Source organism: Podarcis tiliguerta, assembly GCF_965153285.1.
Source record: "Podarcis tiliguerta genome assembly, chromosome: 3".
Lineage (NCBI taxonomy): Eukaryota > Metazoa > Chordata > Lepidosauria > Squamata > Lacertidae > Podarcis > Podarcis tiliguerta.
Window position 1 is genome coordinate 17,783,989 of NC_139536.1, and position 25,655 is coordinate 17,809,643.

General features: G+C 45.6%; 1 protein-coding gene across 1 annotated transcript; it reads left to right on the forward strand.

Annotated features, from left to right (window-relative positions):
* Positions 1-1,848: 1,848 nt before the first annotated feature.
* On the forward strand, positions 1,849-23,774 carry POLR1B (RNA polymerase I subunit B). Its single transcript, XM_083432964.1, has 15 exons — positions 1,849-2,089; positions 3,385-3,552; positions 4,970-5,116; positions 6,587-6,719; positions 8,145-8,281; positions 9,005-9,228; positions 10,384-10,555; positions 12,477-12,648; positions 13,961-14,242; positions 15,992-16,125; positions 16,443-16,613; positions 17,719-17,875; positions 19,408-19,604; positions 20,210-20,463; positions 21,525-23,774. Exons 1-15 carry the CDS (start codon positions 1,910-1,912, stop codon positions 22,402-22,404), a joined length of 3,408 nt encoding a protein of 1,135 aa, XP_083289090.1. The 5' UTR covers positions 1,849-1,909; the 3' UTR covers positions 22,405-23,774.
* Positions 23,775-25,655: the final 1,881 nt, after the last annotated feature.

A 25,655-nucleotide genomic window follows, 5' to 3' on the forward strand; every position in this document is an offset into this window, starting at 1 on the left:
CTAAGGCAGCTGTCTCACCTGGCCTCATGGGTGGGCCGGCCCTGTCTCTAATAATAATAATAATAATAATAATAATAATAGTAATTTATTATTTATACCCCGCCCATCTGGCTGGGCTTCCCCAGCCACTCTGGCCGGCTTCCAACAAAATATTAAAATACCGTAATACATCAAACATTAAAAGCTTCCCTAAACAGGGCTGCCTTCAGATGTCTTCTAAAAGTCTGGTAGTTGTTCTCTTTGACATCTGGTGGGAGGGCGTTCCACAGGTGGGGCCCCACTACCTAGAAGGCCCTGTGTCTGGTTCCCTGTAACTTGGCCTCTCGCAGTGAGGGAGCTGCCAGAAGGCCCTCGGCACTGGACCTCAGTGTCCGGGCAGAACGATGGGGGTGGAGACGCTCCTTCAGGTATACTGGACCGAGGCCGCTTAGGGCTTTAAAGGTCAGCACCAACACTTTGAATTGTGCTCGGAAACATACTGGGAGCCAATGTAGGTCTTTCAAGACCGGGGTTATGTGGTCTCGGCGGCTGCTCCCAGTCACCCGTCTAGCTGCCGCATTCTGGATTAGGTGTAGTTTCCGGGTCACCTTCAAAGGTAGCCCCACGTAGAGTGCATTGCAGTAGTCTAAGCGGGAGATAGAGCATGCTCCACTCTGGCGAGGCAAGCTGCAGGCAGACTGCTCCTGCTCTCTCTCCACTGCTAGACCTTGGCAGTTACCAGAAGGTAACTGTAATTAAATTGCAACCTCCAAATAACACTAACCAGATGCCTATAGGATGTCCACACGTGAATTCCCAGCAGCTGGCATTCAGAGGCATTATGGGTGACATTCCAACTTACCCAGGACAGACCCACTGAAATCAATGGACGTAACTTAGGTTCATTCATTTCAATGGGTCTGAGTGAAAGTTAGTTGAATACCATCGATTGCCTCCAGCAGCAGAAGTAAAAGGTAAAGGTAAAGACAACATGCAGGACTGACGCAAAACATTCTTTAATGTGTGACATTTTAATGTATTTTTAATCTTTGTTGGCTGGGAAGCCCCAGCCAGATGGGCGGAGTACAAATTATTATTAATAATAATAATAATAATAGTTGTTGTTGTTGTTGTTGTTTTCTGCTGCCTGATGCGAAAACAGGAAATCAAGGCGCACAGATTATCCAAAATGGGCCAGGTTATTTTGGCACCCAAGGCAGAAAATCCCACCACCATCTCTCGCTGGGAGTACAAACTGCAGCCGAGATAAATGACAAATCTGACACTGCACCCTTAAAACAGCTGCCTCGCCCTGGCTAACGCTAGCGGCGGCCCGGATGTCCCGCCCATGGATGGAAAAGGAGAGCCATCAGAACAGCAAAACCTCCACTCCAAAGAGCTACCCTCTCCCAACCTTTAGGCGGCGCTCACAAGCTGCACGCACAAGTGCGCAGGCGCTCAGGAGAAAGAGAGATGGAAGGAGGGGGAGCCAGTTGGTGAGATTGGGAATGAATACGGCAGTAGTAAAATTGCAGAGGTGACACGCTGCGTTGAATCTATGGTGACAATTTAAATCCGCCGCTGGGCCGTGCTACTCCCTGGAGCCTCTCTAGAAATTGGCTATGGCAACTGAGACACCCCTAGGCGTGTAAAACATGAAGTAAAACAGATCACGTTGGCCAGAAAAGGGTTTGCGGTGTAGTATAGCTCTAGAATATTTCTATCTCTGCGGATTAAAAACTGCCCGGAGGAAAAGTGGGCGCAATGCGGTCTGGGAGTTGTATGCCTTCCCTTTCAGTGCCGCCGTTACCTAGAACGCCTAGGAGGAGGAGGAAGAACTACAAGTCCCAGCGAGCAGCGGGACGGAAATGACGGAACACGAGGTGTCTTTCTGGCGGAGGCAGTGTCCTGCGGCTGCCCAGGGAGAAGCATGGGCGACAGCGCGTGCAAGTGGCGGGCTTTGCCCAGCGACCCCAGCCTCAGGAACCTCACGGCGCCGGGCTACGGGCAGCCCAAGGAGCGCCAGACGCCGGCCCTGCAGGACGTGGCGCGGGCGCACACCGAGTCCTTCAACTACGCCGTGGGAGAAGGGCTGCTGCGGGCCGTGCAGGTGGAGCCGAAGGGGCCAGAGGAGGGGGGGGGGGAGTCAGGGAAAGTAAGCGGGTATAATATTACTATTACTATTACTACTACTACTACTACTACTACTACTACAGGAAAGGGATGCGAGGGAAGTCAGTTGATATTTAATAATAATAATAATAATAAAGCTTTATTGGACTTTCTTAAGTGATTTTTCATTCTGGATAGTTTTATTTGATTGCTTTAAATGTAGGTTGCACACAGCTTAGATTTATTTTATTAAAAATATAAAGCAGCACAGAAATGAAATTAATAATAACAACAACAAAACAACATTATTATTATTATTATAAGAACAGGGGATGCGAGGGAAGTCAGTTGATATTTAATAATACAGTACTGTAATAATAATACTGTAACAATAAAGCTTTATTGGACTTTCTTAAGTGATGTTTCATTCTGGATGGTTTTATTTGATTGCTTTAAATGTAGGTTGTACACAGCTTAGATTTATCTTATTAAAAATATAAAGCGGTACAGAAATGAAATGAAATTAATAAGAACAACAACAAAACAACATTATTATTATTGTTATTGTTATTATTAGAACAGGAAAAAGGGATGTGAGGGAAGTCAGTTGATATTTAATTATTATTATTAATGGGGTACTGTTAGTATTTGTAATGCAATTTCCTCCGAAATGTATTTTACAAAGAATAAACGGTACTGGGGAAAGGAGGTGGCAATTGGCAGTTGGCATTTGATTGGTTATTTCGTGAGATTTTATGTACCGTGCCGCCTGATTGTAGAGGGGAAAGAACCTTCATAGCAGTTTGCAAAGAAGGTAAAACCATTGCTTTAAAAAAAGTATGGCTGTGTTTTAAAACATACAAAAAGGTTAAAACCAGCATAGTGTAGACTAAAGCAAATCAAAACTCATTCAGGCTTTCTAGACATCTGGCTAAGGTGCGTCTAAGAAGGTACGTCTAAGTAAGAATACCTTCAGCAGAAACGGGGGGAAATACAGTGAAGATGTCTTCAGGGAGCTGCAGTTTGGCATTAGCCAAGTGAGTAATAATATTAATACTTTAAGGGTAGGAGGGATTTGTGGCTTTTAAAAAAACATGTAGTGCCTTTATTGGGACCAACTAAAAAGTCACAAAGAAGTGAGCAGGTAAGGAAAAGAGCTATTTCTTAGAGGGTGGCTGCCTCTGAACCTGGAGAGATAGTAAACAGTCATTATGACCAGCAGTAGATTTGGTGGTGAGCTGTGATAACCTGTGGGTTTTCCTTTTCTTTCTCTCTTTCTCTCGCTTTTTAAAGGCCATCCCACCTTTGGAATTTCTTTTCAAGAATGATCGGATCACTTTGGCCATTGTGGGAGCCACCATCAACCCTCCTATGGTACCAAAAGGAAGTATATGTAACGAGCTGAAAGTTTACCCAGCAGAATGCAGGGGGCGCAAAAGCACCTACCGCGGAAAAATAACCGTAAGTAACAAATGTAAAGGAGTGATGTGTAAAGGAGTGTAGCGGAATCATGTGAACTTTAGAAATCCAAGGTGTGTAGAGTGTTTCGTTGTCTTTGATGGAGTTCCTGCTCCATCAAATCATAGAATTGTAGAGTTGGAAGGGACCACAAGGGTCATCTAGTCCAACCCCCTGCAACTCGGGAATCTTTTGCCCCATGTGGGACTTGAACCCATGATCCCGGATTTAAAAGAGACCTGGCACTACAATATTTTGGAGATTTATACACTCCCAGCTGGCATATAAGGTGAACTGTTAAGACAGCCTGTGGGTGTTACAACTCCTAATAATTTGTCAGCTACCACTTTCTTCCATTAAGAACAGTTTGCAAGCATGGTGATAGGTGGGTTTGCTCATGTAAGCCAACCCATGGTTTGTCTCAAGCAGAGAGATGGGAAGAGAGCATGCGAGGCTAACAAGTTAAGCATTAATATAGTTTGATTTGATTAGAAAAACAGGCAGTGCTTCATTTGTACTGGACCACACTCTGGTCTTTCAGAAAATCTGATTAGTTCACACTTGGAATCTAACTAGACATCGTAGGGAGATGCCTTATGGAGGCTATTCATTCATCTAGCTTGTTTACACCAGAGATAGTCAATGTGATGCCCTCCATATGCAGTTGGACTGCGGTTTCCATCAGCCCCAGCTGGCCAAGGATAGTGGGAATTGTAGTCCAACAACATCTGGAAGGGACCATGTTGGCTACTGCTGGTCTACACAAGCTGGCAGCTGCTCTCCAGGGTTTCAGAAAGAAAATCGGCTGCCTGTGAGCATCCAGACCCTTTTCAAGGGGTTTCTACTAGTGCATAAAGCCCTATGTTACTTGGGACCCAATATCTTGAAGGAATAATGTCTTTACCAGTAACTTCCGGCCTGAAATTTGCAATCTGAGGGGGAGGCCCTGCTTGAGGTCCTGCCCATCAGTTGGAGCAGTAAGGAGGACGGGAGCCCAAGAAAGGGCATTCTCAGTGGTTGTGTCCCAGTTAAGGAACTCAGCCCTGCACCAAGGAAAATGGGTCATGCAGATGGGATGCTGAGAATTTCTTTTGCCCAGCCCTTTGTAACATAGTTCAGGAACACTTTTGTCTCCTACTGTGGATACTCTAATTGCTGTGGATGTTCTAATTGCTTTCATGAAGAGGAGTTTTATTGCTCCTAGCTGCCCTGGGTTCCCTTTGGGGAGAAAGGACATGTTATAAATTTGACCTAATAAGTAAAGCACACACTGCTGGCAGTCTTTCTCTAGGCACATTTGTTGCCTTTGTAAGAGACTTGCAATGTAGCTATTTCTTTGAGAGGAGAGCCTTCTACATTTTCAGTGATTTGGATAACGTAGATCTATTTTTCTCAAATCGTTATTTCCCCTCCCATATAGGCTGATATCAGCTGGGCAGTGAATGGCATCCCTAAAGGGATTATAAAACAGTCCCTCGGAAATGCTCCGATTATGGTGAAGTCCAAACTTTGCAATCTCCACGGTCTCTCTCCCAAAGAGCTCATCAAGCACCACGAGGAGGAAGAGGTATTGCTGGATGCTTTTGATTTGCTTTTCTGCGAAGGAAGCCGCCTTATACCGAGTCATACCATTGGTCCACTCTGTCAGCATCGCCCTTGAGCCAGTGCCACTAACTGGACTCATCCACTTCAGTCCCGACTGGGCTAGGCGAGCTGGGTAGCACTTCCAGAGACCACCTTCTGCACAGGAACAGGTCAAAGCGCTGTGGACTCACAGCTTAGAGTTGTGAGCACCAGATTCACTCCAACAAGACAGTCGTCGTACAGCAGAGTCTAGCAGAGTATATAAACAACTCGGAGAGCAGCTCTGTAGACTATTCTCTTTATTCTATAACTACAACTATTATACAACTATATACAGAGCTAAATAGGTCTAAGCATAAAGAATGCTGAACCGCACTGAGTGCCTGCAGCTGCTCTTAGCAGCAACCTTATCTAAACACACAATCTCTAACACTCAGTCTCTCTCTCCCTGACTGACTGACTGACTCACACACTGACCAACTCACTCACTGACCGACTCATTGATGTGGTGCTGGAGCAGAATATGTAGAGAGCAGAACACGCCTCCTCCTCTCTGCAGAATCAGCAGACTCCTCAGGAGATTCTTGGATATGGGAGGGGTGAAATCTCCTCATCCTCAGCTCCCTATTGTCCACCCTGACTATCATCAGCTGTATGGGGTTTCAGATTGGGAGTCTCTCCCAAACCTACCTGGAGATGCCAGGGATTGACCTTCTGCATGTAAATCACATGCTTTAACCACTGAGCTACAACCCCTCCTTTTATAAATGAAGCGAAAGAAAATGAATGTTGCATTGCTTGGAGTGAGATTCACCACGTCCATTTCAAAAGTGATTTGTACCAAGGTTGTTTCCTCTCCCTCTGGAGAAAAGGATCCACTGACTTCTGCGAGGACCTAGGACTCCTATTATTAATATTAAGCTTTGTACGTGGTTGTAGTTTGCTTTTTAAAATGCAATCATTTTAAAGGTAAAGTTGCTAACTTCCCTAAATGGAATGGAAAATGCAGTCTACAAATACAGTCACGCCTTATGTTACGGATGCTTCAGGTTACGTGTTTTCAGGTTGCGGACTGCGGGAAACCTGGAAGTACCAGAACGGGTTACTTCTGGGTTTTGCAGCATATGCAGAAGCGCCAAAATGCGCCGGCACAGACGTGGCACTTCAGGATGCGAACATTGTGGACATACTTCTGTCACGGATTACGTCCGCAACCCGAGGTTCCACTGTACTTTGATGAATAAAGAAAATAAACTAGATTATGTTGAAATTAAATTTCCTCTTACTAAAATTTTGATCGCTCTTTGCAACGAAAACGATATTAAAAAATGAGTAAGTGCCCTCTGCTTCCAGACCTAATAAAATCTGCCTTTGTTGATTAATGCACTGAAGTCTTAATGCACCGAAGTCAATCTTGCAGCTCTGTTAATTGCCTTTTTTCACCTTTTGGCAGGAAATGGGAGGCTATTTCATTGTTAACGGCATAGAAAAGGTGATCAGAATGGTGATTATGCCAAGGCGCAACTTTCCCCTTGCAATGATTAAACCAAAATGGAAATCCAGAGGTCCAGGCTACACACAATATGGTAATGTTGTTCTTCGTAAAATAACTTTAAAATAACCCTGCATTTAAAAAAAAATATTAAATCACATGATGAACAGCATGTGCTGTTGCTCTTGCTGTTCTCTGGATTTAGCAATTCATCTACCTTTGATTCTCCTTCCCCTGATGCTGTTAAGTTGCTCTGCCCACTTCCACAAATGCTGGAGTAAAGTATGTAAGGAGTGCCAGAGAACAGTGGCAGAGCATGTGCTCTGAATGCAGAGTGGGGGCCCCAAATCCAGTACCCAGCATCTTGGGCAGCCAGACTGGAAAGAGGTCTGCCTGCAACCTTGGAGCATGGTCTGAACCCTCCTTACCTGGGTCCCCCATACTGTTTAGAGTGGATCACAGCCACCTTTCCTGCACCTGACGCCATATGCCACCAGGCACAGGGAAGTTCAGGTCGAGAAAGGTCAGAAAAGAATTGAAGCCACAGCTGTAAGGGAAGAGTTGGGTGCGCTTCAAGCAGCCGTGCCTTGACATTTCATAGAATTGTAGAGTTGGAAGGGACCCTGAGGGTCATCCAGTCCAACCCTCTGCAATTCAAAGCTTGAAGGACCATAGCTGAATAGTAGAGCCTCTTGTTTCACATGCATAAGGTCCCAGATTCAGTCTCTGGCATCTCCTGGTAGGGCTTGCTGTCTGAATCCTGGAGATCCACTGTCAGTCAGCACAGACAATACAGAGCCAGATGGACCAATGGTCTGTTTCAGTATAACGCAGATTCCTAGGTCCCATCAATCAGCTGCTGTCTCCTGGCCAAATAAGACTCCCTGCTCTTGTCTTAGCCTTCCAACCAAAATAAGCTATGCTAGACTTCATTTTCATTTATTATATTTCTATGCTGCTTTTCACTCAACATGAGTGACAAAGCGGCTTACGTAACAATAAATAATAACATAAATTGCAACATAAATCATATAAAATAATTAACAAATCATCAGTAAAACAATTACAAATCATCAGGAAAACCTCCACCTTCTATAAAGCACTATTAACAAAGCCACTTTAAAAAATAGGCCAAACAGCACGACCACAAGAAAAATTGTATTATAAAATCCACAAAGCATTAACAGCACTCATAATCCACAAAACAGTATTAACAACGTTAACAAGCTAACCACCAAAAGCACTAAGCACTGCTGAATTCTACTAGGATTGATGGAATTAGTAGTTTGACTGTATAACGTTAGTACAGAGGTGCAAATGAATGTCTTGTCTTTGGTGATTGCTAGGGTTGAATATTAGGTAAACTGCATTATTTCCTCTTTTGCTTATTACAGTAATCATGCTGGTATTTTTAGATGACAAAATGGTACAGTAACTCTTAGAGGTTTATTTGTTTATTAATTGGTATATAACTCTTAAGTAAATGATGCTATGATTTGCTTCCTTTGGATCCTGCTAGGTGTCTCTATACACTGCGTTAGAGATGAACACACAGCAGTTAACATGACCCTTCACTACCTTGAAAATGGCACAGTGATGCTGAACTTCATTCATCAAAAAGAGCTGTTCTTTCTTCCACTCGGATTTGTACTGAAGGTACTGTACCTGTGCTCTGTCTGTAGGATCCCTGTTATATTTTACACACTACTTTCCCAAGAACCGTGAGATGTACAATTGCAAATAAGCCGTTCAGAGTTAATAGCCCACCTGCTTTCACACACCAGTGTAAGCCATTTGTGGTATGTCAATAGCCTGAAAGGAGAGTGAAGACACTCTTCCAGTTTTACAGAGTCTTTCTGTGCTTGGATGCCTAGAGTCCATTTCTACTCAAGGCAGGTTGAGGCAGGCAAGTGGCTATTTACAAGCCTGTCACTAGTTTGATTAAATGTAACAGTCGAGCCATGATTTTCATGAACGGGCTTTAAACTTGAAAACTCCTCCCTTCTTTCCTAAATATTTTGCTGTGATGTCCAAATTGAGCAAAATCTGAGCTTCCAATTCCGGCTTGGAGGCAAACCTTTTGCCCTGTATGAACATGGAAAACAATGGATTGTTTAAACCAACTAGAGAATATAGCTATAGATATATATATAGTATAGTTCACCTCATTCCTCTCTGTACCCACATTCCAGGGACATGTTGGGAAAATGGGAAAACATAAGAAGAAAAAGGCTGCCTGCTCCTAGTCTACATGGTAGCAGGCAATATACAGAATTGCAGGCTTTGAAAATCATGATGCTTTTAGTGATACCTGCGTAGTGTGTTCTCCCCCCCACCTCCCAAACTAATTTCTTCAAACCTTTTCTTTCTCTGCTGCAGGCATTAGTTAGTTTCTCAGATTTCCAGATTTTCCAGGAGTTGATTAAAGGAAAAGAAGAAGATACTTTCTATAAGAACTGTATGTCTCAGATGCTGCGGCTGGTAGCAGAGGATGGCTGCATGACGCAGAAACAAGTCCTCATCTTCCTGGGGCAGCGCTTCAGAGTGAAATTCAGCCTTCCTGACTGGCACAGCAGTGAACAAGTTGGAGAGTTCCTTCTTAAGTATGTCTTTAGGCAGACGTAACTTAAGACACGGGTGGCGCTGTGGTCTAAACCACAGAGCCTAGGAATGCCGATCAGAAGGTTGGCAGTTCGAATCCCCGCAAAGGGGTGAGCTCCCTGCTCCTGCCAACTTAGCAGTTCGAAAGCACGTCAAAGTGCAAGTAGATAAATAGGTACCGTTCTGGCGGGAAGGTAAATGGCGTTTCTGTGTGCTGCTCTGGTTCGCCAGAAGCGACTTAGTCATACTGGCCACATGACCCGGAAGCTGTACGCCGGCTCCCTCGGCCAGTAAAGCGAGATGAGCACTGCAACCCCAGAGTCGCCCGTGACTGGACCTAACGGTCAGGGGTACCTTTACCTTTAACTTAAGTTTTATCTTCCTTTTGAAATACAAAACCAGTCTTTGACTGGTTTCAAACCAGACCCTGGTGCAGGGGTCCCCAACCTGGAGGCATGTTCAGAAATATTAAAGGTTGAATCTAAGAAGACACTGCGTCAGTGGAATGACGTCCGCAAGAGTAGTGGAACTGCCCCCCCCTGCTGCCCCCGCCCTGCCTCCAGATCTGTTCCTGAGGGTTGGGAAAAGCCCCAAATTTGTAAGATGAGAGGGAGGGGAAGTTCTGTTCCACTTGTGCAATAGTATGCAGCCTTGTGCAGTTATTTGAATCTAACATTCAGTGGGTGTGCGGTCTGCGTACACAATAGTTGTACAACCCCAAAGAGCATACACTCTTTCACACAAACACTTCTATGTGTATAGAAGCAGCTTGTACCTGCACTCAGTGTAACGTGCGAGCAAGCCTTGGATGTTTCTGGGGGGTTGGAAGTCTTAGTTTCACAAAGAAAACCAATGTGAAATTTTATTTTTTGTTACAATTCATTGCATGAATAATAATTACAAAAAAAAAAAGCTAATCTCTCTCCCACCCCAACGGAAGACTAATTTTCTTCCAGTGAAATGGGCCCTTTACCAAACCTGAGGGAAGGTCACCACCACCATGAAATCCTAGGCTGCTATTTATTTGTATGGTTGAAAGTACCAAAGGCAAGTTGCAAAGATAGCATTGGGCTAAAATTACTGCCATGTTTAAGTTTTGGAGTGATGCTCAGCTAAAAAAGGAATGGTTATCCCAAAACTTTGTGTTGCTCCCACAGCCAATGCATCTGCATACACCTGAATAACAAAGCTGAGAAGTTCTACCTGCTTTGCTTCATGACTCGAAAACTGTTTACTTTAGCCAAGGAAGGCTGCATGGAGGAAAATCCTGACAGTTTAATGAATCAAGAGGTGCTCACCTCGGGACAACTTTACCTCATGTTTTTAAAGGTACTAACCTGAGAGTTATTCTCCATTCCCCTACAGATAGCCAGAAACATGCTCTTTAATAGTTGCCAGAAATCTTGGAAATCTTAGCAACAGCTTTCCAGATTACATCAAGCATTTTAAAAGGATGTCACCTAGAGGAGGGAGAAAGGTTGTTTTCTGCTGCTCCAGACAAGCAGACACGGAGCAATGGATCCAAACTACAAGAAAGAAGATTCCACCTAAACATTAGGAAGAACTTCCTGACAGTAAGAGCTGTTCAACAGTGGAATTTGCTACCAAGGAGTATGGTGGAGTCTCCTTCTTTGGAGGTCTTTAAGCAGAGGCTTGACAACCATATGTCAGGAGTGCTCTGATGGCAGGGGGTTGGACTCGATGGCCCTTGTGGTCTCTTCCAACTCTATGATTCTATGATTCTATTCTATGATTCTATCTTGTGGTTCCCACAAACTTCATTTATTTTGTGTGTGTTTTATGTCATTTATTTTGACCAAACTGAGGGAGGCAGTGGAAGACGAGTGCCTGGCGTGCTCTGGTCCATGGGGTCACGAAGAGTCGGACACACCTAAACAACAACAATGTCATTTATAGGCTGTCCCATCACTGAAGTCCTCTGGGCAGCTTACGGGGTTTAAACCAACAACATTACAAGCCAATGTGGTGCCCTCAAGATTATGTGGATTACAACTTGCATCAGCGCCAGCCAGCCTGGCCAGTAGCCTGGGGTGGTGGAAGATGTAGTCCACAACACCGGAACGGTGCCATGTTGTCAACTCCTGGTATAGCCCATCACATAATTTCAAAGGCCTGGGGAAAAATTAAAAGGTTTTTGCGTGGCATCAGAAAGAGATTAAAGTAAGTGCCAAGCAGGTTTCATTGGGGAGGTCATTCTAATACTAAGGAGCCACTGCTGAAAATAGTAGAATAGGAAATTGCTGTCCCTGAATAAAATAATCCCAAGTTAAAACTGTTCTTATTATATATGGAGTTATTTGTGCCAGGAAGTTTTGTGTTTGGTGGGAGAGGTTCTGTTTTTTTGTGACAAAGCTGGAGAAGGAAAATTATTCTCCAGTTGCCCTGTCTCTCACTGATTTCTCACAGCTATGTAGTATCCCTCTTACAGGTCAGATTTGAGCTCTGATGCAGGAATGCGTATTGCATAGCTGAAAGCACTTCAGTGGAAATGTCAGCAGTATTCCAATGAGCGAGGTTGAGCAGTAACATGGAGCTATGGTTTGGCACCACATGAATAATTTTCTAAGGGCTCTCAAACCTGTGTGCAATACAACTCCAGCTAAACCATAGTTTTCCATTTTTGTAACCCTGGCTTGTTCTTGCCCTGCAAACCGAGAACCCCCCAGTTCTCCATTGCAAGGACTTCAAGTGACCAGTCGTCTTTGCAGTTTCAGTTAAAATGACAAACTTCTGCCGTGAGCCAAGGAGGGGGTTGCAGAACACAAGGTCATTTGAAAGCATGTTCACGTCGCAACAGATTGTGGTTTGGTTGATAACTGCCTCTCAACCTAGTCAGTGGGGCTAAATTGCTGTCGGCTGCAGCTTTGATTGATTTCCCTGCTTATTAAGCTGGGTATCTCTACTCACCTCTGGTGGCTGTATATTTGGCCACAGCATTGAAATCTGTACTGGTAGTTGATTGTGTGTGACACATTTTGCAATGTTGAAGTTCCAAAGCAGATGTACATAATAGGATGTATTATGTTGTGATGTAATAGGTTGGGATGAATCGGGAGGCAATTTGAGAGAGGCCTAGTTCCAACGGCAACTTTCCCCTCTGCTCCTGTGTTGGGACAGGAACGTTCCTTGCCACCCATATACCAGTTTGTCACGTGGCCAGTTTGTATAGAAGTGCATTGTGTTAGCTCTTGAAGTTTTTCTTGTTTGTTCCTCTTATCCTATATCGTAGGAGAAGATGGAAACTTGGTTGCAGTCTGTGAAAATAGCCTTGGACAAGAAAGCTCAGAAGTCAGCTATGACAATTAATGCAGAAAACATGATGAAGATTCTTGGCATGGGGACAGATATTACAAGGATGCTTGAGTATCTCCTTGCTACTGGCAACCTGCGCTCTAAGACAGGTAAAAATGTCGAAGACCTGCAGCACAATTTTGCAGCTGTAGTCTGAAGCACGTGGGTGGCACCAGCTTGTGAAAGGCTGCTGTAGACATTTTGGGCATATCACAAGCGAGGGGCTTGTTTGCATGTGAGAATTTGCAAACGCACAACAAAGTGGATGCAGTGATTCTAGGATGCAGAGATCAGGTTCCGTGGAGCCTTGCCTTTTCGAGTGGGGGTTTAACCCAACACTTTCTTTTCTTTACGTTTGTAAAACTGCTACAAGGCATGTTGAAAACTCAGCACCCAAGGAACACATGTCCAGAGGTTGGGGTTGTGCAACTTCCATAGCTCTCCCATCCACCCTCCCATTAGCAGCCAAGGCAGAATAGGTTATACAGAGTAAGAGTCATTAATGCTGATCAACGTACGTCATGTAGACAGGGCAGGAAACTGTTTCTTCCTCGTCGCATAACTTGGGATTATTTGGGTGCAGAATTTTAACTTAGTAGAGCATGTACACACTAAATCCTAATTGTAGGATTAGAATGCTCTCTCGTTCTAAAGATGGATCATTTGCATCCCAAACTACATTCCCACCACCAATTAACTCCCCTTTAGATTGCAATCCAGCCTGTAGGATGCTGCAACCAAAAATCAGGAAAGGTGATGCACACCATCTCGTTCCAGGGATCACAGCATAAGTAAGCAAAGGAAGGCGCAGATTACAAGGGAACATATTGAGGATGATTGGCCAGTCTGTTGCTAATCATTATGCCTTACATTCCTAGAGTGATTCCTTGCTGCAGGCACAGGAGCTGTTACTTGGCTCCTGTCACCCCTCTTGAATCCTGACTGCTTGTGTTTACATAGAATCATAGAATAGAATCATAGAGTTGGAAGAGACCACAAGGGCCATCGAGTCCAACCCCCTGCCAAGCAGGAAACACCATCAGAGCACTCCTGACATATGGTTGTCAAGCCTCTGCTTAAAGACCTCCAAAGAAGGAGACTCCACCACACTCCTTGGCAGCAAATTCCACTGTCGAACAGCTCTTACTGTCAGGAAGTTCTTCCTAATGTTTAGGTGGAATCTTCTTTCTTTACCTTCCCTATTTAAAAAAAACCAGAAGTCCTAATGGATGCTTACTCTGTTTTCTGCAATGTTCAGATGTTGATGTAGTTGAATATTTGATGTATTGTACACCACACAACGCAGTGCATGTGGTGGTGGTATTAAAACTGCTACTGCTACCAAGCAACTGTTCTTGCAAAATAATTATTGGATCAAAGCTGATTTTCCCTGCTTCCCATTTCTCTCTCTCTCTCTACAAGGTCTGGGCATGCTGCAAAACTCCGGTCTCTGTGTGGTAGCAGACAAGCTGAACTTCATCCGCTACCTCTCCCATTTCCGCTGTGTGCACAGAGGGGCTGATTTTCTCAAGATGAGAACCACCACAGTGCGCAAGCTGCTGCCGGAGTCCTGGGGTTTCCTTTGTCCCGTCCACACGCCCGATGGAGAACCGTGTGGTCTGATGAATCACATGACAGCTCCATGTGAAATAGTAACACAGCCATCGTATACATTCTCCCTGCCATCCTTGCTTTGCTCTTTGGGTAAGAATGGCTCTATTTGATCTATAAGAAATGCTTTCAGGGGAAAAGCAAGTCTCAGATCGGTAGGGTTGGCCGTTCACTGAGCTGTAATTAATATGCCCACAGAGATAATTGCAAAGTTGTTGTTTAGTTGTGTCCAACTCTTAGTGACCCCCTGGACCAGAGCACGCCAGGCACTCCTGTCTTCCACTGCCTCCCGCAGTTTGGTCAAACTCATGCTGGTATCTTCGAGAACACTGTCCAACCATCTCGTCCTCTGTCGTCCCCTTCTCCTTGTGCCCTCCATCTTTCCCAGCATCAGGGTCTTTTCCAGGGAGTCTTCTCTTCTCATGAGGTGGCCAAAGTATTGGAGCCTCAGCTTCAGGATCTGTCCTTCAAGTGAGCACTCAGGGCTGATTTCCTTCAGAATGGATAGGTTTGATCTTCTTACAGTCCACGGGACTCTCAAGAGTCTCCTCCAGCCCCATAATTCAAAAGATTGCAAAGTAGTGGGTTTCAAATTGGGTTCTGGGGAATCCTGGGATTCCTTGGGAAACATATCTGGGTTTGTCAGTGAGAAGATCATATATGGCACACACACTTCCTTGAACAGCGCTTTTCTAGACTCCTAGACTTCCCTTGCAGGCTGCAGCCACAAGAGTGTCTGGAGTACACCCTCAAGTTGTGCTGGGCAGTGGTGAGGCCCAACAGGCCCAGCCAGTGCCCACTGAGTACTAAGCATGTGCAGTAGCCCCAGAGCCAGCCCCAGAAGCCTCTGTAGTGCATAGGAGGTCTTTTTGGCAGAATGCAGAAGACCCTTAGCAGACAAGCACACGTGAAGATATGGAAGCTGAGGGCTGCAGCTCATTGGTAAGCTGCGTGCTTAGCAAGCAGGTGACCCAGTGCTCAATCCCAGGCATTTTCAGTTAAGAGGATCAGACTGCAGGTGCTGGAAAGACCTCTGCATCAGATCTTGAATAGCTGCTGCGAGGGAGACCATACTAAGCTAGATGTACCACAGTGGACTGAGTCAGTACAAGGCAAGATCATAACTTGAACCACTGTGGTGTGGTGTAGTGGTTAAGAGCGGTGGACTCGTAATCTGGTGAACTGGGTTCGTGTCTTTGCTCCTCCACATGCAGCTGCTGGGTGACCTTGGGCTAGTCACACTTCTCTGAAGTCTCTCAGCCCCACTCACCTCACAGAGTGCTTGTTGTGGGGGAGGAAGGGAAAGGAGAATGTTAGCCGCTTTGAGACTCCTTCGGGTAGTGATAAAGCGGGATATCAGATCCACACTCTTCTTCTTGCTGGCCACAGGGTATGATCAGGCCTGGCCTTTCCCCCCTTGAAATACTATACCTGATTAGTCATTTTCAACAATAAGCTCTTGGGCTGCATTACTGGTATATATTTCTGCAGCATAGTTTTAGAATGCAAATAAAGACAGTCTCGCTTCCTGGGTTCTTGGCTGAACCAGGGACCTGAAGCCATCACTTCCCTGCTTCAAATAAAACACTGTTTAGTCAATGCCCCTCCCTGTTTTCAAAATGAGCCACAAATCCTTCCTAGCATGTCAGTTAACAAAACAAAACCTAGCGAAATTACAGGTTTGTACGTTTCAAACCACCTAGAGAGGCTCGTCAGTTGCAACGAAGCTTTGCTGCAATTTTTTTGTAGCCGCTAGTAAAATGTTACACCTGTTCACCTCCTGAAGGCTGCTTGCAGTCGGTGGCGTTGATGCATCACATATTGCTGTGCAACTTTCTGTAGGTGTCACTCCAGTTGATGCTGTGCCAAGCCAGCCCTACTCTGAATGTTACCCAGTTTCACTAGACGGCTCCCCAGTAGGCTGGATAGAGAAGGATCAGGCTCCTGGTCTTGTGGAGACACTCAGGCACTTCAAGGTTAGTTTTGTTAGTGCTGCAATGTACACCTCTACTGTATTTGAAAGTCTGCAGGCACTTGGACATCTTGCAGCATTTTGATGATCCAGCTGCCTGTAGCTATGTTTATCCTACAGAATTAAAAGGGTGAAGAGATAAAGATGAATTATCATTGTATAAATACCTGGCCCCACCCTTGCTGACAGTGGGAGGAGTTGCTCCATTTGAATATTTTGTTTTTCACTTTGCCTCGGTGGATCGGGAGAGACGTTTCTGCATCGCTCCCTTGCTTTAGTTGAAGGATGTAAAATGGATGCTTCTTTGATTTATGCCACTAGGCAATGCAAGAAAAGAAGATTCCCGTTTGGACAGAGGTGGTCCTTATCCCAATGACCGGAAAGCCCAGCCTTTACCCAGGACTCTTCATTTTCACCACCCCTTGCAGGATGATGCGTCCCGTGCAAAATTTGGCCCTGGGAAAAGAAGAGTTAATTGGCACAATGGAGCAGGTACATGTTGATTATGCAGCAGTGATCTTGGGAATCCTTTTAGTGTATTTGAACAATAGTATGCAGGTGGCGCTGTGGGTTAAGCCACAGAGCCTAGGGCTTGCCGATTAGAAGGTCGGCGGTTCGAATCCCCGCGACGGGGTGAGCTCCCGTTGCTCGGTCCCTGCTCCTGCCAACCTAGCAGTTCAAAAGCACATCAAAGTGCAAGTAGATAAATAGGTACCGCTCCGGCGGGAAGGTAAACGGTGTTTCCGTGTGCTGCTCTGCTTTGCCAGAAGCGGCTTAGTCATGCTGGTCACATGACCCGGAAGCTGTACGCTGGCTCCCTCGGCCAGTAAAGCGAGATGAGCGTCGCAACCCCAGAGTCGGTCATGACTGGACCTAACGGTCAGGGGTCCCTTTACTTTTATCCTAACTGGGTGGTAGAATCCCTTCTGCTGCTGTGAGTAGAATTGGAAGGGAAACGGGAGGTCATTGGATTCATATCGGGGAAGGGCAGTAGCTCAGAGGTAAACATGGCCTTTGCATGCAGAAGGTCCCAGATTCAATCGTCTTCCTATGTTTCTATAGTCTTGCACTTTTCTGTGCAATTTTGGATTGTGCAGCTACTTAAAAATATTAACAAGTCGTCGATACGAAGAGCCATTGCTAACAAGTTAGTCCAATGGGTATTGCCTGTCATCTGTGACCATTTACTGTGCATCTTTCTCTTTCTAATTCTGCAACCACAATTGTCAGCGTCGTTGGTGTTTGCTGAGCATGTTTTAATGCCACTATTGTATGTGACAAGTCACCTTATCTCATGAAATGCTCTTTCCAGCAGGAACAGGTTTTAAGGAGATGAGCTACCATTACCACAACTGTTAAAATCTGGTGCAGATTGTGCCAAAAGGCGCTCTTTTGATTTTGTGTGTGTTGACTTAATAATACGGCATTGAAGAATTGTGGCTTCTGTTGGTGTAGAAGTCTTTTCCAAGAGCTTTGCTTTGTTTAATGTGCTTGGTGACCACTCATAGAAGTTGAAAATAGATCAGCTTGCTTGCTTGCTCTATTCTCCCAAAGAGAGCTTCTGCAAAGGGTTTAAACTGGCTTTTCCTTACCCCAGGTCTTCATGAACATTGCTGTGTCTGAGGATGAAATTCAACCGGGACTGACCACACACCAGGAGCTCTTTCCCCATAGCATATTAAGTGTGGTGGCAAGTTTTATTCCCTTCTCGGATCACAACCAGAGTCCAAGAAATATGTACCAGTGTCAGATGGGCAAGTAATCCTTAGTTGTTTTTTTTACCCTGGTCTTGGACAGCTCGAGATGCATTTTCCGGACCCACACTTTTCTTCTGATGTAAATCATGTTAACTGCTTTTTAATCGTGTACAGTGGTGCCTTGGTTTTCAAACGTTTCAGTTTTCGGAAGCCGGATATGCCACACGGCTTCCATATTGAGTTTTCCGGACGTGAATGCTTCCAGAAATGCATGCTTCGGTTTTCCGGATGTTTTGGAAGTTGAACGGTCTTCCAGAACTGTCAGGGAACTGCCATCGGAGCTGGAGGCGGAGAGAAGGCTCCAGAGGGATGCCGGAGAGGGTCCCAGCAGGGAGAGAGGCAGTCCATCCGCTGGGGAAGGAAATCAGCGTAACACCAGTGGAGAAGGGGGGCAGATGGGGGAATCGGAGAGGTGGCTCCAGGACTCCTCGCCGGAGACCAGCGGAGAGAGCACGGGTACTCCGCTGCCCACATCCTCCCTGCGCAGAAGACTTCCGCGCAGGGAGAGTAGGAGGAGACTGGGCGTCAAACAGCTTTTATGCTGGAAGAGGTTCAAGAAACGCCCACTGATGGATTCTGCCAGCGACTGAGGCAGCCACGAAACTTGAGGCTGTCCAGACAGAAAGGGTTCAACCAGGTAACCTAGCCAGGAGTGGTGGCAACTTACGCATGAGCAACCCCTAGAACCATTACAGGAACGGATTACGTTCAAAAACCGAGGTACCACTGTATTATATTTTATGGTGAAGTGCAGATAATAACTCCTATAAAACAAAATAACAAAAACGTTCATAGGAAACTCCTTCTCCAAGTATGGATTCTTATGTTCCAATTGGCTCCCATCCACACATCAAACTATCAGTTGAGGGAATGCCAAAGTTTGCAAAAAACAACAACCAAAAACCATAGTTTTTTCGGGGGGGCGGAGAGTCGGGGGGGAGACCCAAACAGTGCATTGAGAACAATGTGGTCATGGGGCACACAACACTGATAGTTAATGAGGGGCAGCTAAAGAACCAGGTTGTGGGGGGAATTAAACAGATTATACTGGGGGGGGCAGGTTTGCTGTGCATGTTGGGGCTGATGGGAATTGTTGAAAGACAACAGAAAAAGGGAGGGGGCTCTCAGAACTAAAAACTTTTAAGTGGAACAGAAGATGGAGACTTGAGGATGCTGGAAACTTTAGATTGCATATAGAGCAGCCTCTCATAAGGAGTTGAAAGGGAAACAAATGGAAGTGAATGCCTTAAGTGCTGTATTATTTTTATACTCAGGAAATACAGGGAGACGCCTTACAGGAGGTCAGGCTAGTTCGTCATCTAGCCCAGTATTGTCTGCTCTGACTGGCAGTGGCTCTCCGGGGTCTCGGGCACAAGTAATTCCCATCTCCTGCCAGGGAACCGGCCTGTGACCTGCATGCGAAACCTGCCTTCTTCCTTTAAGCTCTGGTCTTTCCCTATGGAAGACATGAAAGACTTTGAGTTTATTTCATCTGATGTCTGCTGTGTCTGTGTATTTTGTCCTTCCAGGCAAGCAGACGATGGGTTTCCCGCTTCTCACCTTTCCATACCGCTCAGACGATAAGCTCTACCGACTTCAGACTCCTCAAAGCCCACTGGTGCGGCCGGCTATGTATGACCATTACGACATGGACTCCTACCCAGTCGGTACAAATGCAGTTGTTGCCGTGATCTCCTATACCGGCTACGACATGGAAGATGCAATGGTGAGTCCTCGGTTTTAAAAAAGCAGAAAGGAAATTTATGTTCAAATTAACGCTGTTCTCCCTTCCTAATCCCGTCACCTTAGGGTGAAAATGAAGGGAAATGTGGAGTCTGTAACCTGAAGCATCTGTAACCCGAGGTACCACTGTACCAGGAGTTGAGGGAGGGGGGCCCATCCTGACCCATAATTTGGAGGGAAGCTTCTCTGGCTATTTTAACAATTTGAATCCACCTTTAGATTTTAACCTTAGCTGGATCTTAGAATTGAAAGGGACTCAGGTATATGCAGCCTAATCTCCCACCCCAAACTCATAACATCATCATTATTATTACTTAGCTTGAACTGATTTCTAGTTTGCCTTTTAGAGTGTGTACCCCCCCCCCCCGAGCTAATTACAAACCAATAGGGTGTTAAAATTCAAACATTAAAATGGCGGTTAAAAACAAAGAATGACATTGAAATAGCAGTAGTAGATCAAACAGTTCCTAAATAAGATCGCTAAGAACATCTGAATTTGGGGATAAAAGGATCTTCAAGTTCCCTTAAAGGCCAGGTTTTTGTTTGACATTGATTTGTGGGGGGGGCTTTATCTCATGTTATTTTTAGATCTTGAACAAGGCTTCATGGGAGAGAGGCTTTGGACATGGAAGTATCTACAAAACGCAACGTATTGACCTTGTGGAAAAAGTCAAGAAGGGAGAGGATAATCTGGTATTTGGGATTGGTCAGGATAAGCTGGCAACTTTGCAGAATCTGGACCCTGACGGCTTGCCCCACATCGGAGCCAGACTTCAATACGGGGACCCTTTCTATAGTTACGTGAATCTCAACACGGGGGAAAGCTTTGTGACCTACCACAAGTAAGTTCAAAATGCTGCTATTTAGCTACAGTTTTCAACAAGACGGTGTGGATTTTGTGTGTGTGTGTGTGTGTGTGTGTGTGTGTGTGTGTAAACTGCCTATTGAAACGCTAGTGAACCTGTGACTAGGTGTTGCTGGTCTACAAATCCCATCCCATTGGCCCTGCTGACAAATTCATGGAGGATAAGGCTACTAGCCACAATGGCCAGGTTTTCCTTTCACTGTCAGAGACAGCGTGCTTCTGAGTACCAGTTCCTGGGGTTCCCAAGTCCTGCTTCCAGGCTTCCCCTGGGCATCTTGTGGGCCAGTGTAAGAACAGGTTGCTGTACTAGATGGGCCATTGGCCTGATCCAGCGAGGTTTTATTTTTTATATTCTTAGGCTGGCTGGGGTTGATGTAAGTTGGAGCCAAGCAACATCTAGAGGACCATAGGTTCCACACCCTGCTTTATAGGTTCTCTGTTGAACTCCCTGGGAACCTTCCGACTCCGAAATACTGCTCGGGAAAATGCTTTGGATGGGGGCGGTTCTGTTGCAGTGCATTTGGGCAGCTATGCTCACAGGATAGCCTTGGGTGGGTCACAGGGTCGCTCATACCCACAAAACCTGGCCAAACCCATTCGTGGAAATTAATGGATGAAAAAAATGTCATGTTCTTTACAAGATTGTGAAGCCTTTTGCAAGCCTTCTCTGGCTTCCCTTTTAAGATTGCAGCAAAAGGGCCACCTACCTGCCAAATTTGGCCCATGAGACAAGTCCTGATAAGGTTCTCCACCTGTCCTTCCCCTCTCCTGATTGCGATGATGGTTATTAATGGTTGCAGTTAGGCAGCAATCCTTGGGACTATTTGCTCTGGGTGTTAAGGTTTGGGTTGAGAGCATTTGCTTCCTTGCTTTCTTTCTTTGCAGGGTCTTTCATTTGTTTCCATCTTCATTTTATTCTGTATTTGTATTGGGTGAATACTTCACACCTTGCCTTCCCCCATCACCACCAAATAAATTGGAATCAGCTTTCCCGCAGAATCTGTTGGCGATTCAAACCTTTCTTTCCTTTTTCTCCAGGAACAAGGAAATCTGTATTGTGGATAACATCAAAGTATGCAGCAACGACACAGGGACAGGGAAGTTCAGGTGTGTGTGCATCACCCTCAGGGTCCCCCGGAACCCAACGATCGGGGACAAATTTGCCAGCCGGCACGGACAGAAAGGCATCTTGAGCAGACTGTGGCCGGCTGAGGACATGCCCTTCACCGAAAGTGGAATGGTGCCGGATATCCTCTTCAACCCTCACGGCTTCCCGTCCCGAATGACCATTGGCATGTTAATTGAGAGCATGGCGGGCAAATCCGCCGCTCTGCACGGGCTTTGTCACAACGCCACGCCCTTCACGTTTTCCGAAGAGAACTCTGCTCTGGAATACTTTGGCAAGATGCTGAAAGCCGCCGGCTACAACTTCTACGGGACGGAGCGAATGTACAGCGGCGTCTCGGGAGTGGAGCTTGAAGCGGACATCTTCATCGGCGTGGTATACTACCAGCGCCTCAGGCACATGGTCTCTGACAAGTTCCAGGTGAGGACTACTGGGGCCAGAGATAAAGTCACCAACCAGCCCATTGGAGGGCGGAACGTTCAGGGCGGCATCCGCTTTGGAGAGATGGAACGGGACGCTCTGCTGGCTCACGGGGCCTCCTTCTTGCTGCACGACCGCCTTTTCCACTGCTCCGATCGCTCGGTGACCCACGTGTGCATCGAGTGTGGGAGCCTGCTGTCTCCCCTCTTGAAGCCTCCGCCCGACTGGTCCACCACACGCATCAGGCAACACGTCTGCACCACCTGCGGCCGGAGCGACACCATTGAAACGATTGCCGTCCCGTATGTCTTCCGCGTCTTCGTAGCGGAATTGGCTTCCATTAATGTAAAAGTGAAACTCAGTGTGAGTTAGGGTGGTGCAAACTGTCCTGACCTTAACGCTGGGAGAGAATTGAAAGCACGTTTTTCCTGTGGAACCATCTTTAAAAGGGCTGCTAAGTTATTACAAGCTGTCAGATTAGTCTCCTAGATATTTAAAAGTGAGGTGGAACTCTGCTTAATGCTTATTTACAAAGAAATTGGACTCCCAGGGCAAACGAGATAATTAATAAACTAGAATAATTATTGGGGCCTTCAGTAAATTATTGAAAGCTGGCTTTTTTAAGAAGACGTGTGCTCTGCAGTTAGGACAGGTGAGGAACCTATGGGCCCTTCCACGTTGCTGGACTACAACTCCCATCATTCCCTGATCATTGGCCATGCTGGCTGAGACCGATGAGACTTGATAGCCCAACAACATCTGGAGGACCACAGGCTCACCACATCTGCAGGTCCCACGAGAGAAACACATTTCCAGTTTCCTCCCAGAGCTAGGAGGTCCAGATAACTTATTTTTTCATGCTGTGATGACAAGTGCTGACAACAGAGATACCAAAGAGGCTTAGAAATTTTAAAAGCTGGCCAGACAACCAGAAATAGTTGCAGTAGAAAAAGAAACATGTGCCTTTACACCTCCATATACTGTCCCAATATTAGAAACTTGCTTACATTACTTGAATGGAAAATGGCTGCAAAAGTCCTCGGACAGCCCTGAAGCGGCCACTAAAATTGCCGTAAAAGCAAAAGTTGCAGATTGTAGCCTTTGTTTTGAAAAGGAAGGAAATTTATAGTGGACATTGTTATTTTACACTCACCATGCCATTTCTGAGTTGCATACTAGTGTCCAGAAGGACAGATCCACATCCCTACCCTCTCAGATCCCAAACGCTCTGGAACTCCGACGTTTTGGCTCCTGAATGCTGCAAACCTAGAGGTGATTGTTCCGGTTTGCGAACATTCTTTTGGAACCCGAATGTCCGACGGGGCTTCCGCGACTTCTGATTAGCTGCAAAAGCTTCCTGCAGCCAATCAGAAGCTGCACTTTGGTTTCCGAACGTTTTGGAAGTCGAACGGACTTCCGGAAGAGATACCATTCGACTTCCAAGGTATGACACTATTTATTTCCTCAAAGTAGGTATTGGTTCAAGGATGTTGCTCTTTGCTGTTGTTGCTGTTCCATTTTCACCCGAGGTTGCTCACAACATTTCCATTAAAATATGTTTTACAATTGGTATTGCTTTTGTCTTTTAAACGACCTTTTCAGTTTAATAGGATCCAACTCATATTACTTACTGCTTTAAAAAAAATGGTTTATGAAATGTTGCCATGTTTTGACCATGGATCCATTGTTTGCATTCTGAGAAAAAAATACTTTTTTAAAAATAAAAAAGAATCTTATGCAAATACTGCTCCTGATTTCCCCCCTCTGTTGATGTTTTAGTTTTGTTATGATTTATAGGAAAGTAAACCTGATCTTGAATCTAAACTATTACAGTCTTTATGGATATTCATTATATTTCACACACATAGTACAGTGCTCAGGAACACTGTATTTAGATGCAAAAAGCAGAAATCCATTGATGGGTTTCAAATGTTCTGTTGGCAGGCTAATAATGGCCAATTTATATTACATATGACAGTTCACAGGGGCTGGGATCAAAACATGGAAGAATCCTTAACAATCTGAATTTTTGATAACGCTCCAAATCTATCTATCTGCTTTGGGCATTTGGAGAAGAATTAAAATTGGGGTAGCCTTGCAAGCAGATTTGGGGGCTGGGGCTAAGTTCCTGGGTTGAAATGAGAGCTTGCAAATTCAGGGCTTTAAAACTTTTACTCCCCGTGTATCTCACTTTCATTTCTGAAATAAAGCAGAGACACTATTCTGCACCCATGAAGAAGCAAATGCCTCTTCTGCCAGATACCACCCTTAACTCCTCATCAAACAACAGAGGAGAGCCCCAAGGTTCCTTTCGCCTCTGAAAACCAAGCCATGACTGCCTGGTAAAATAGAGTGGTGCCTCGCAAGACGAAATTAATTCGTTCCACGAGTTTTTTCGTTGTATGAGTTTTTTCGTCTTGCGAAGCACCACTGCATTTAAACACTGACAACGGCGGGGAGAAGCAGGACAGCTGCCGCAGCCGGTACCTCAGACTCACCCGCGCCTTGTGGCCACCGTGGGACGCGGCTGCTGGAGGGCGGCGGGGCTCAGGAGCGCGACTCCAGGGAGAGAGAGGCGCTGGCGGCAACGGCTCTCTGAGGTGAGCGCGCGAGGGGGGTGGGCAGGGGCGCGAGGCACTAACCGGAAGGTGGGAGGGAGCCGGAGGAGCGGGGAAGCATGCGTGCGTGCAGTGCGCGTCGCCATGACATGAGAGGCAGGGCCGTTTCGTCTTGCGAAGCAAGCCCATAGGGAAATCCGTCTTGCAAAGCACCTCAGAAAACAAAAAACTCTTTCGTCTTCCGAGGCATTCGTCTTGTGGGGTACCACTGTACTGAAATGGATGCAGGTCTCTCCCTAATAGGAAATCAGGGTGGAGAGTTGCTTGTTTCAGTCTTGTAGACTGGATAAGCACAATCGAGACTCACACTGGGTTTGAGCCTTTGCATATTTTCCCTAGATACATGCTTCCTTCTTCTAAATTGCTAATATTCAATCAGTAGCTATGCAGCCATTATTGTCTTCAATATGATGATATGGGCACATCTTTCAAGCTTTCTTAAGGAATGGAACAGCAAGAACTGACAACTTCATTGTTTCAACTGCACTTTTAAAAAAAAGGGGGTTCCCAGCATTCTTTCACAGTTATGGCCAAGACAAACAACTCAGGATTGTGCTTTGCAGCTAGGAACAGACAGGAATCTTGGCGCAACCTCTATCACCGAGGTCTTCAGCAGAGTCACCTCATTGCTCAAATCCACCAGCTGCTGTACGTTGAGCATTGTGGGCCCAATCCTCTGGAACTCTCTTTCAGATGATATTCTGCTGTATTGAATTTCCAGCATCCGGTGAAGACCTTTTTCATTGCAGCAAGCATTTTAAGTTTTAGGGTTTATTTTCTTATTAAAGTAGTTTTAACTGATTTTATTGCAACTTTTAAACTCTACTGCACACCACTTGGAGACGATGGTGTTAAAAGGGCATACAAATGATAGGATTTTAAGGTACCCCGGAAGTCATTCAGTCCAACCTCCTGCAATGCAGGAACCTCAGCTAAATACCATACCTTCCTCCCACACGTAGTTACCGTACTTTTCCCATAAAGACAAGTCAAGTCCCAGACTTC

Coding starts and splice junctions, on each gene's coding strand:
- POLR1B (XM_083432964.1), top strand. CDS start 1,910: ATGGGCGACAGCGCGTGCAAGTGGCGGGCTTTGCCCAGCGACCCCAGC. Junction 3,553..4,969: donor CCTACCGCGGAAAAATAACC/GTAAGTAACAAA, acceptor CCTCCCATATAG/GCTGATATCAGCTGGGCAGT. Junction 14,243..15,991: donor ATCCTTGCTTTGCTCTTTGG/GTAAGAATGGCT, acceptor AACTTTCTGTAG/GTGTCACTCCAGTTGATGCT.